Below are 12544 nucleotides of genomic sequence, written 5' to 3'. Positions count from 1 at the left end.
GTTGTAACCAGACAGTTTCTCAGGGAACTTTATTAGTAGGAACTGTTTCCTCACTCACTTTAGCAGGAACACAGAGAGTGCCATGAAAAAGGGAGGGGGGGCAATATATCAGCAGGTGGCCAAACTAAACAAAGTCCTGTTTAGTCTGTTGGAAGAATAACTTAGGAATTATTAAAAAAAAAGGTAGTGCTAAATGATAAGTCAGGCTGCAGATGTTTAATTTAATGCTTCTTTTTCTTGTAATTGTTTAATCTGAGATACTTTTTAACTCTGGACGTCATATTCTTATTGTATTCAAATCGTGGGAGTGTTAATCAGCCCAAGCGCACCAGTCATTGATACTCTCTCAACTCTATCATACACACCCCAACAACTCTCTCTCTCTCAAATTGTCCCACACACACTCATCTCATCACAAGAACATTAGCATGACAGGCTTATTTTTTCCCCCCTCTCATACAAACACCCTCTTCTCACGTACCAGCTGTGCCTCTTCCCATTTGTCACGATGTTCCTCCTTCAGTAAGTTGCTGATGGTCTGGACGTAATTCTGCAGATCATTAAATGGAGTCAAAGGTGTAAGAAGATACCAAATCCATCTTAATTAGAAAGTATTTTTGGCCAGAGAAGCATAAGAGAGGTGATGATATTATTTCTTAAATATGTACATATGTAGCACATTGTTGAGAATGAAAGAATCATTTCAGTGGTTAACTAACAAGAGCTCATCTTACCGCGACATCAGCGTTGCTCAGTCTCAGCCTGGTTCCCTTGTACAGTTCGGTGGTGTTCTTCAGGATTTCCATGATGGCCAAGAGGTCGCCGCTGTACTTGGCCCCTTCATCAGAGGAGAATCTCAGGCGTGAAATCACCTCAGCGACCCCGTCCACGCTCTGCCCCATCTGCGCTTTGGAGATGTAGTCCCTTGACTACAGAAGAAGAGTCAAGAGGTTAATCTGACCATCTGACATTCGCTGGTTTGACTGCACTACTAAGAAATTAGCCCTATTAAGAGATGGGGCATTTAACATTATCATCAGGGCAGCATCTTACCAGCATCTGAATATTGTCATAGTTCTCAGAGACACACTTGATGTGAGTTGGGCTCTCCCAGGAAGCAAGACCTACGGCGTCCAGGGTGCACCGGCGCAGAATCATACCTGTTCATGAAAGAAAGTCCTTGTAGTTGGCATGACAAACAGTTTTACATATCCAAGCAAAGCAAAGTGAAACAAATCATCACTGTCTTCACTGCCACTGTACCTGAGGCATCAGAAGGGCAAGCGATGGCAGCCATGTCTCCAGCGGGGGTTTTCTTCCACACAACATCTCCAGTGTTCTGCTCAGGGCAGATCTCATGGGGCTCTGAAAGGTTACAAGAATAATGCATGATGCGATGACTAATTTATTTGCTTAATTGGACTGTATCATAGTGAAGCCACGTTTATCCATCATCCATTGCTATGTATTAGAGTCACTAACCGGGGCATCTCTTCTCATTGCAACGCCTCTGCTCTCCCTTTTCACCAGGGCAAGGTTCTCCACCAAAGAAAGGCCCCTCACAGACTCTCTGTCTCTGCTGAATGCCTCCACCGCAAGTCTTGCTGCAGCTGCCCCATGAGCTCCATGCATGCCAGCGTCCATCAACTAAAGACACAATATTGCAAACCATGAACTCTGGGCGGTGATATCTCTACTTCATATATACATATGCATATATATATTTTTTTTTTTATTGGACTTGAGTGTCGCTTGAATCTGAAAATACAGTTTCTTTTTTTTTTTTTTTTTTTACCGGGACAGTCTTTCAGGAAGCAGTTGTTCGTCTCTTTCCAGCTGCCGTGGCACTCAGAGCCGCCGTAGGATGGCCCGTTGCACTCCCGTGTTCTCTGCATGGTGCCGTTAGAGCAAGACGCAGAGCATGCACTCCAGGCAGACCACTCGTTCCAGTATCCGTCCACTAGAGGGAAGCAGATGAACATGCACGCAGACAGAGTTATAGTGGGTGCAAGGACAAGACAGACCCTCAGGCCACACAGGCATCACGGCACACTCACTGATGCTATTAACATTTCACATGACCTACTTTAGCTGAGTTTAAGTGAAACAGAAAGTTGGAGCTCGGTTATCTGTCGTCCAAGCATGACTGTATGTGCCTCTCAACCTCTTACATCCACTGTCCTTAAAACTAAAATCAAGTTTATCTCATAATGGACATTAGAATCAAGTTTGGGAGTATAATGGTCTTAAAAGATCAAAACACTTTAAAAATAGAAGAAAAAAAAATCAATCACAATTCCTATTAAATGTTGCCTTGTAAAATAGATTAAAAAAATAGTGCGCAGTCTTAAAAACTTAGATTGGTCAAAATAAAATTTCTATCATGCTAAATAGACCATTAAGGCATGACTTAATTTCCTGAGTCTTTCAGTTTCAAATGAAATATGCAATCATCTCTCAATAATGACTTTGCCTAACAGCCCATCCTGTGTGTCAGACACTGGCAGTAATTGAGCTGTGGTGCACAGAGAGACATCTGCTGATGCTAATGTGCAACTGCAGCAAAAAAGTCACTTCTCAACTAACAGCACACAAGTACTAATGATAATCACCAAACCTGGTGTGGAAAAGGTGTACAAGCTGTACAAACTGCAGCTGTGACTTCTAAATGAGTTCAGTCCTGTCAGCACACGGGTAGGTGGCAAATTAGGAATGAACTAAGCTTCTAATATGTTGAGTGACCATGAGCAAAGTATGAGTCACTGACAGTTATTACAAAGCTGCTGACTAATCCCCCACAGAGGCTTTTATTGTGTTGATGCGTCAGATGTCAACCTGCCACTGCAGTTGCTGTTTGTGACAGTGGTGATGCCAATAAGTGGTCTCATTAGCTCTTATATATGAATCAGTTAACTGAACGATCAAATATCACAGCCAGAGTCAGTTGTCTTGGGTTTTTAAGTATGGTAGCAGATGATTACAGTGATTCATAGAAGAAATAACAATTATAATCTGTTTTTTTTCTTTTGCATTATATATATATATATATGCACGAATATGAGTCTGCAATGACTTCAGGTCCCTGACTCACCTGGGCAGACAGCGATGTTGCAGAACTTGGTTTGTCTTGTAGGGCCGCGGCAAGGCTCTCCTCCATTCTGGGGCAGCTTGCACGTGCGGGTACGGTCACGATAACCACGACCACATGTGGATGAGCACAGGCTCCAGGGGGTCCACTCATCCCAAGCACCATCCACTGCACATGGGTTACAAACAGGTATTTTTTGATGAAAGAAGTTGGAATTTGTGGTATTGTGACTCATTTTGAGGTTTCACAAGGCTGTGCACTACAGGCATATTTTGTAAACTCTCCACTAGGTGGGGCAGTCATCCACACAATCCCTACATCTACAAACTATTAGGGAACTTTAGTTGACATTGAATTGCAGCCTCTTTTCTGCAATCAAAATCTCAGTGTGTGAAAGCTCAAAAATGCCTCTCTCGCTTGTTTGCTTTTCTGCATCTACTTTTCCTTTGGGACTGATACTGTACAAATGGAAATCATTTAGGGATAATGGCTTTTACCTCAATTGAGTACTTCAAAAAGTGCAGTCCTAACATTTTCTCGCTCACATCAGAGAGGAAGAACCAGACACTCACCGGGGCAGACGACTGTGTTGTTGCAGGGCCGGTTCTCACGCAGGGGTCCGGTGCACTGGGTGGTGAAGGAGGAAGTAGCGCAGACGCGGGTACGGCTCTGCCATCCCTCCCCACAGGTGACTGAACACGAACTCCAGGAGGACCACTCGTCGGTCTTAGTGTCTACAGTGGAGAAAACATGAATTAGGGGGTCTGCACACCAGGCAATAAACACTCAAAAAGATTCTCTGGTCCATCTTTAGCATCTGTGGTTTAACTGTTTTCAATTTTTTTTTTAAGTTTTAAGTAAGCCATTGATTCTTTGCATTCACCTCTGCGAAATCTGCATTATGTATAAATTAATAATCCCCAACTACACCACAGTGTGTAAAATGTCCATTAACCACCTTCCTATCTCACCTGTTTGAGTTGCAACAACTCCATGGTGGGTATCATCAACATTGTCTCTCTTCAAACCAATGATAGCCCGCAGACCCTGGCTCCTGTTGCGCTCCTTGCCTGAGAGAAATTGAAAATTGCATGATTATTGCATTGCATCCGAGCCATCTGCAGCCAAGTGCTCCCGGCTGAATGACTAAATGACAGGTGTGCTTACCAATGCAGGGCTGAGGGTTGCAGGCCCGCCCCTCTTCAACTGTTCCCTCGCACACACTGTCCTCGGGCTGGCAGGCTCGGCTGCGCACCTGGACTCCGCCACCACATTCCTGGCTGCATACGGACCAGCGGCCCCAACCAGCCCAGCCCTCTGCAAGGAAGGCATGAGAAAACATATTGAGCATGGTTGGGAACTGGCACTGAATGAAATTACAGCATTATAGTTAATATTAGGTTGTGTGAAACTTTCTTTGTACTAAAAGTGTGCAAAAGCATGACTCAAAAAACCCTCCCCTTGTAAACTTCATATGTAAGAAGAGGAAGTGAGTAATATTTGTTTTATGCGTGAAGAATGAGCGAGGACGATTCTTTGTGAGCAGTACCGAGCACTCACGCCGATAGATGTTTCATTTGAAATGGTGATTGTTCGCTTTTAACCACTCACTGTGTGAACCACGGCAGAGCGGTGTGTAAGGCTGACAGGCGGGTTGCTATGACAACCAGAAGTGCTGCACTTCGATTTCCGCTGCCAGCTGACTGTGAGCTCTTTGTGCTCTTTTCTGACCCCCCCTCAACCCAATCCAACCCACCCCATCCATCCTAACACACAAACATGCCCTCTATCTCTCCACAACCTCCGACTCCTTGCCAACCTAACATGCCTACCTAAGACAAAATGGAGAGCTGGTGATGTGTGCAGTTCAGGGGTTCCTGCCACTTAGGCCTTAAGGTGCATCGGCAAATCTGTAACACCTTTCATTTACTTCTCATTACTCTGTGGTGGCAGAGTGCACATCCTCCGCCTGTGCCCCTGCTCTACAGACATGGATCATTACCCTCAGCAGCTCCTAAGACACAAACACTGAGTGATTGCAGGGCTGGAGACAGCCTGCAGAGCTGTGGGACCTTGGAGAACATGATCCCCCCCCCCCCATAAACAGTCTAACAAGGTGGAGGTCTTTACAAAACAACACAACAAACATAAGGGAACACCTGGTTTTTGTTTGAGGTGAGCTGTTTGGTTAAACATCTTGTTTTTTGTTCGTTTTTCCATCACATTTTAAAAAGTTTACAAACCAAAAAAAAACAAAAACCTAACGTATAACAAACTTACTGATAATCTCAGCATCGCGTCCATTGTCTCTGGGAACTGGAAGGCATCTCTCAACGTAGACACCGCCCCTGTAGCAGCTTCCTGGTTTCCTCTTTGGGGCCTCCCAGCACTGGCAGGGGGTGTTCATGATGCCACAGGGATTATCGTGGGTGCTACTGGACAGGCATTTCTCCAGCCACTGGCACAGCATCTGGCAGGCGGGCATACTTGGGTTCCTCTTCCCCACGACCAGAAACTCGGCCTTGAAATCGCTGACATCACTTTCCCCCTCCACAATCTCCAGTCCGTTCCTTGGTGCCACTTTGCGAATCTGCAGGAACTGCTTGCTTGACTCCAGGTAGGTGACAGTGGTTGAAGCGTCGCACAGCCTGACCACCTCGTCGAAGCTCTCCATGCCCAGGTAGGTGCGGGAGGTCTCGATGAAGGAGTCGAACTGGAAGGTCCTGATCTGGCGGGGCACGCAGGAGTCGGTGGGCTTGGTAATTTTCATGTAGACGGTGTAGCGGCGAGGATCAGGGTTCTGCAGGGTCCAGGAGCATGGTGTGGAGGGCAGGGTGGTCGTAGAGGAGAATACACCGAAGAAGCGACTCTGTTCCAGGGTGGCGCAGGTGGCGGAGGCCGGGCCGGAGGGAGTGCAGGAGGTCAAACCGAAGAAGAGCAGGATGAGGGCCACGCAGGGGCCGGTAAGAGCTGACCACGCCATTGGGTCGGCTTTGATAGACGATGTTGATGTTCTTGTTTCTGTGATTGCTGGTTTAACCAGGTTGTTTCTTTGAATTCTTTGTTGCAAGTTACTGCACTTGCTTCAGATCTTCGGACTTATCTTCACAACCCCTCTTGCAGAATTGATGGACTTGTAGGTTTTAGTGCTTCAGACAATCTGTCATGTCTGTATCAGCGAGGAAGCTGCAGAAAATTGGGGAATGAAGAAGAGGGAAAAAAATCTGTCAGTGCATTCCAACATCTAAATAATTAGAAAAAAAACCCACCAAATATATATATATATATATATATATCAGTATGCAGGAAAAAAAGCTTTCTCCACAATAAAGGCATTTTTTCACAATATTCATGAAATGCATTTTAATTGGACCCACTGTCGAACTGATATTTATGCATCAGGGATTTGCCTCTTATCAGTATCACAGTGTTTCAGGGCAGATTCGATGATCTAAAATGCCCAGTTCTTCGGGACATAATTGCTCCGGTACTGCAATTACAGTCCTTCACAGCAGGCTGGTATCTCCAAGCCCCTGCTCTTTCCTCCCACACACTGAACTGAACTGCGAATCATGTGCGTCAGTCTGACGTCCATAGAAGCATTGCCACTGGCAACCACAGACGCTTATTAGTTCCGTTATTTGTACAATGCACTCTGCCTATTGAGTGCTAAACAAGAGAAATGGATAGTCTGTGTCAGTGGCAAAGTGTGATTACATACCCTGCTGTAGGGTTTCATAAACTGCATTACATACCAGAGCATACAACCATGCTCCTAGAATGACAAATGACTCTTGCATATTAATGCAAATGCATGCATGTAAAAGCAGGAGTGTGCAGGTTTTAAACTTGTGAAATCACTAAAACCTACTCTAATCATGACTGTGTGTCCTGCTCTGCAGAGGAGCTGCATGCATTCAAATGAAGCATTCATAATTTTCTTAATTTGTCTTCAATCTATCTTTTCCCATGATAATCATTGTGCAAACAAGCTTTATGCAGATTACACTCTGACCTGTGCCTCTGAATGACCGTGCACCCTGCCTGGAGAAAGAGCGCAGAGTCAATATCAAGATCTCTGCAGGCGAATGGACTGGCTAAAACGACAGGAGATGCTCCTTGGAACTCAGACGAGAGGAGGAAACACTGTTGCTCAGCAACATCTTTCACAGGAATTCGGGGCTATTCTTCTGCCCTCTCATGTTTTCGTACTTTTCTTTTCCTTTGTCACTGATGATTGTCAGTAGAACAGACCACGCACATCATCCTGTTAAACTACAACACATAAGATATAGTCAAGAATTGGATAATGTCTGCATGAAGGAAGCTTACAGTGTTGTTTAAGGCTTACCAGTAAACACCTGTATTTGTATTATGTGACCGAGAGGTTAATTATAAAGACGGGGCAGCGCAGAGACACAGCAGCACAATTGATGCCTACGCTGACATTCACTTTGAGAAGCACCTGCACTTTTCAGGCAGGGAACTCATAATTACGTTCCTCACATCTCTTTTCACATCTCTCTCTGCCTCCCTCTCTGCCTCCCTCTCCTCTCTGTGAGCAACACACAGCAAAGACCTCTGCTTTGTGTAGGTGGGTGCCTCTCTCCCGCCTCCCAACAACCGGAAGCTCCATGAATGGGCATCTGATGAGGCACACAGTGAAAAGAAAGCGGTCCAGCTGTCGTAGGAGAACTCGGAGTCTGTGTTGCTCTTTTTCCACATAGTCCCTCACTTTTTTTTTTCCCCACCGTCCCTTCTGTCCCTCCCTCTTGCCTGTAAATTTGCTGTCGTCGACAACATATCTGCAAAGCAGAGCAGAGCAGTTTGTTGTTATGGAGACAGGATTTACTTTTTTTTTTTTTTGCAGATCAGTGTGAAAAACAGTGAAGAACTGCAAAAATTACCATCAGCGACAGGCTCTCTATTTATGCCAGCGTGCACAGTTTTGTAGTAACCTGTGTCATCACAGATACAGAAAGCTGTACGCAGCTCATATGAGGTGTATAAAACCAAGAGAAGCAATGCTGCATTATAAAGCAATAAGGCATCTGCAGACATTTGATGAGATGTGTGACATTTTCCCTGACTGCAGATGATAATTTGTATGACAACACTAGAAAGCAATGAAAAGATATATATAACTGTTTATCTGATGATACACCTGGAAGTCTTATGATTTTCCAGCCAGACTTACAATGACTAAATTGTAACATTTGAGCTGTTCAGTCTGAACGTTTTTGTCCGTATTGAATGATACATTTTTGCCTTACATGTGTGTGTATATGTGTGTGAGTGTGTGAGAATGCAATAGATGGATAAAGCCAGACTGACAATCACAATTTCCTAACCTCATTCTTTTCTTTACAAGTTGCTCTCTTTTGCTGAAGCAAACCTGAGAAATAAAAGCCATTTTTGTAGCCATTACAAGTCACTCTTTCTCCACAAAATTGGTCACGCTTGTATTTTTAGCTGTAAACGCAGCAAGCACTTGCACACGTGTGCAAGAAACTAGACCACTTTGTGGCTTTGTTGCAGATCCATGTGACAGCAAATACCACCAACAGCAGAACTAAACAAGTTGCCGCAGATTGCTGACATGATCTCTCAGGCATCTAGGGACGAAGTTTATAAGACTCTGTGTGTTTGCTCAGATTTAAGGGATTTATTTGCAATCTTGCAGACGGGCAGTGCTATCACATGCCAGGCATTTAAAAGAAATGATCTTAGGAATCACTACAGTGAGTTATATGATGCAGGAGTCCTTCCTTTCTTTAAGCAAAACTAAACAAGCAGAGCTGATGAAGCCGAGCCTGTTAACTGATTGCTTTGCAAGTTGATGAAAGCAGACTGTATGTTATTCAAACAACTCTAAGTTGAGTTGTCAAACCATTGTAGTTTAAGAGAAAAAAAAAACTTAGTGGTTTGCATCATGCTACTAATACTGTAACATCTTCCACATCCACTCCTGATCCTATCTGCAATCTAAACCACACAAGCACATACAATAGTTCTCGAGAGTTCTACTGAGCAACCTGTTACCAGAGAACTTTGTGCTGCTGCTGCTGATCGTCCACATCACCTCACCTGCACCACTACACTACTACTCTTATAGTAGGCGACACACGAGCCATGATACGGTACTAGAATTTATGGGCAAACAAAAATCAAAAACAAAAACCATCTGTAGGGAAACAGACATTAGTCATTATGGGAAAGATTGGTAACAGGAGCTGAAACAGGTGCAAGAGATAGTTCAACAGTTGCTCCATCACCCGCAGAGCAGAAGCCGGTGGAGAAACTTGAGAGAGAGAGAGAGTTGAAACAGACAAATCTGCTGAAACAAACTCCGAAGCTGCAGGACAACATTCATACACATCACTCATCCTCACTCTGTAACTCTGACCGCTCCGTCCACCAGCAACACATGGCTCTTTACGAAAGATACAAACGGACAAACAAACACGTCACAGAAAAAAACAAAATAAAACACTCGTTTTAAAAGTAAAATCAAAGTCGTCTCTTCTTACCTGGAAGTGCGTCTCCTCTCAAGTCTCGTCAGTGGCTCTCTGTCCGCTCGCCCAGGTGTCTTGATCGCTGGGGCTCGGGGAAGCAGCTGCTGAGTTTATCTCAAAGTCTGACGCGACTCGAAGTCTTCAGATCTGTGCTCTGGCCAAAACTTTCGCAGTGTTTGAAGCCGCTGAAAGGATGCGCCAGGTCCAAGCAGGACCCCGGGTGGGTCGATCCCAAGTTCCAGTGCAGTCCACTCTCACAAGCAAAGAATAATTAAAGTGACTCTAACCAAACTCCAAAGAGTTTACTACCAACCTTGTTTAGCTGCTATATCCAGAGAAACTGGTTTATAGCGGAGTGACAAATTGGTTGTATCGGAGCTCCAGCAGACAGTCCGTAGAACCAAACGCTGTGTGGTCTCGCTTGTCTTTTTCTCTCTAAGCTCCAGGATAAAATGTTGGTACTTCTACTCCCGGCTTCGGAGTCTTCTTGCTTGTGGTCTTTGCACTGCAAGTGGATCCAGTCTCAGTGTACCTTGTGGCCTGTTCGTGGAGGTATATATCCAACCCCGCCCCCCCTCCTCTCCTGCCTCAAGTTGGAGTCAGTGCGTGGATGAAGTGAATGAGACAGCACCAAGACGGGAGGGAGGAGGGAGGCAGTAGTGTGTTTGTGTGTGTGCGGGGGAGATGTGTTTGTGTGTGTGAGCGCGCGAGTGCGTGTGTAAGTGTGAGAGTGACTGTGTCAGCAAGCGCGCACGGAGGAGGGAGGGAGCTGGAGACTGAAGAGAAAGGGAGGGGTCTGAGCAGGGAGACAGAGACAAACGATTAGAAACACCAAACTACGCAGATATGAGCGCAGAGCCAAAGGTACCGGAAAGAGGATCAGCGGAATCGATGAGCATGAATGAAAGTGAAGAGACGAACTGTCCTCAACGGCACTTCACCGCAGCGTATGATAAATGAGGTTCAGTTATGGCAACGTGGTGATATAGGTTAATCGCTATGAAATATTATTATGATAACTAATGTGTTAATTAATAAGCAACACTGTAGTGTTTTCATGCTCAGTAGGCAACATTTCATTTGTGGGATTCGGGTTCACTCGCCTGTTCCCTTGGGCCATAAAAAGATCCTTTTTTTTTTTTATTATTATTTTTTTTATAGGGTTAATTAAAAGGCAATCAAAGTTATTAAATTGTCACGTGGGGTGCTTTGTAAACTCAGCTGTGCAGAAAGCATGATGATGTGTGCTGCCTGTTCCGGCCGCTTTCATAGTGACGGTACCTACTCAACCAATTAAAAGTGGAGGTGAGGGCGCAGACAGGAGAGGAAACACACAGGCGCTCACACCTTCCCCTCCCCTATGTCGCCGGCTATCCGTCCCCTTCTCTCCAAAAACACACACTCACATACACAATCACACACGTACACAATCACACACATGCACACAGGAATAGGCATGCCCCCTCCTGTTCCCCTCCCTCCCTGCCTATGCCTCCCTCACACAGTCTCTCTCCGGGGATGTGGGTGGATCTGGGTAGTTCTCGAAGTGAGCAAGGGATAACCTAGCGTGGGTGTCATCTGCCTGTTGGTGTGAGGTTGGCTCGGTTCCTCTTCCAGACAAGGTACACGAGAGGAAGAGAGGGAGGGAGGGAGGGAGAGGGGGAGAGAGAGAGAGAGAGAGAGAGAGAGAGAGAGGGAGGAAAAAAAAAGAATAAATAAAAAGTATCCAAAAGAAAAAAAAAAACATGAGTCAGGAAAGTGTAAAACAGAGTAGCTGATTACAAGTGATCATCAGTCACTGTACCTCCTCAGCATTGTCCCTCAGTCCCCTCACACAAGGCCTGGTGGGAGTGTGGAGTCATGCTGTGCTGTGTTGTGGTAGCATGTGAATTTTTAGATCCCACGTCTTGATGGGGGGGCGGGGGGGGGGGGGGGAGAGAGAGAGAGAGAATTACTGTGTACTTTATACTAGAGCACACAAAACCAATTTCCTCCTGCCATTAATGAGTTTTCTTGTTACATTTAAAGGAATGTGTTATGCAGATTCAGAGCATGTAATCATCCAGGGCTGGGGTGGGGGGGGTGGCTAACTTGACCTGGTGTAGCTCAGAGGTTAAGGTGACCTGCTGGACTCTATTTTCAGCACACGCACCTCAATTTGAACACAACGTACAATTTCAGGTTATTACCAAGCAACAAGAGTGTCCCGGACTGTCACCCCTGTCAACACACTGTAAATATCCTACACATTGTGTCTATTATTTTAAGGCTTTACATGTATTATTGGGAAAAATTATTTGAAATGATCATCCGCAGTTACTAAAGTCTGTAAAAGTCCTATCCTCTGGGAACTAAGACATTAGCACTGTGTAATTCCTATGTAAAGTAATAAAATGTAAAATTCTGGCTTCGTTTGATATTGTTTTATTTTTCTCTCGGCTCTGGGGAATTGAGATAGACATTTTTTATAATCTGTTTTCTGGTATGCTACAATCCAAATTACTAATGGAGCGCTAATCGTATCAGCCTCTTTATGAGTTTATGTTGGTTTGCAAACCGCTTTTTTTTTTTTTAAGTAAAAAAAACAAAAAACCATTGTACCATTGTAATGTTACAGTCACTCTTTAGAATGAAAAATGATTTGAAACTCTCTTTTCTTTCTTTCAGTGTCTTAAAAATCTGATCTGTGCTGTCCACCTTATTGCCATCTTTACAGCGTGGCACTTTGAGTGTGCAGAGAGCCAAACCAAATCCCTTCAGTGAGTTACACTTCATAACATTTTGACCAGTTATGAGAACAGCGGCAGCAAAATTGTATCTGGATTCGTAGAGACAAAACCCTTCCTCCTTCCCCTTGCAGTCAGCAGACCCATTATCACACACAGATACAGAATACGTGCAAAATCATTAAATGACACACTATATACAGTCATTACAATCC

General features: G+C 44.7%; 1 protein-coding gene across 1 annotated transcript in view; it reads right to left on the bottom strand.

The window, feature by feature from the left end:
* Positions 1 to 12544, bottom strand: part of LOC130183522 (adhesion G protein-coupled receptor B1-like) — a 114001-nt gene that overhangs the window by 14305 nt on the left and 87152 nt on the right. The window contains exons 2-14 of the mRNA XM_056399054.1: positions 11408 to 11509; positions 9619 to 11211; positions 5369 to 6274; positions 4256 to 4405; positions 4060 to 4158; positions 3661 to 3822; positions 3092 to 3256; positions 1796 to 1960; positions 1483 to 1647; positions 1264 to 1365; positions 1054 to 1160; positions 735 to 929; positions 482 to 550 (exon numbers count right to left, since the gene is read on the bottom strand). Coding sequence (XP_056255029.1) covers positions 482 to 550; positions 735 to 929; positions 1054 to 1160; positions 1264 to 1365; positions 1483 to 1647; positions 1796 to 1960; positions 3092 to 3256; positions 3661 to 3822; positions 4060 to 4158; positions 4256 to 4405; positions 5369 to 6071 — 2082 coding nt within the window. The 5' untranslated portion in view covers positions 6072 to 6274; positions 9619 to 11211; positions 11408 to 11509. The remainder of the gene's footprint in view (positions 1 to 481; positions 551 to 734; positions 930 to 1053; positions 1161 to 1263; positions 1366 to 1482; positions 1648 to 1795; positions 1961 to 3091; positions 3257 to 3660; positions 3823 to 4059; positions 4159 to 4255; positions 4406 to 5368; positions 6275 to 9618; positions 11212 to 11407; positions 11510 to 12544) is intronic.

The sequence above is a fragment of the Seriola aureovittata genome, chromosome 16 (genome assembly GCF_021018895.1).
Source record: "Seriola aureovittata isolate HTS-2021-v1 ecotype China chromosome 16, ASM2101889v1, whole genome shotgun sequence".
NCBI lineage: Eukaryota > Metazoa > Chordata > Actinopteri > Carangiformes > Carangidae > Seriola > Seriola aureovittata.
This window is presented reverse-complemented; position numbering and strand designations above follow the sequence as displayed.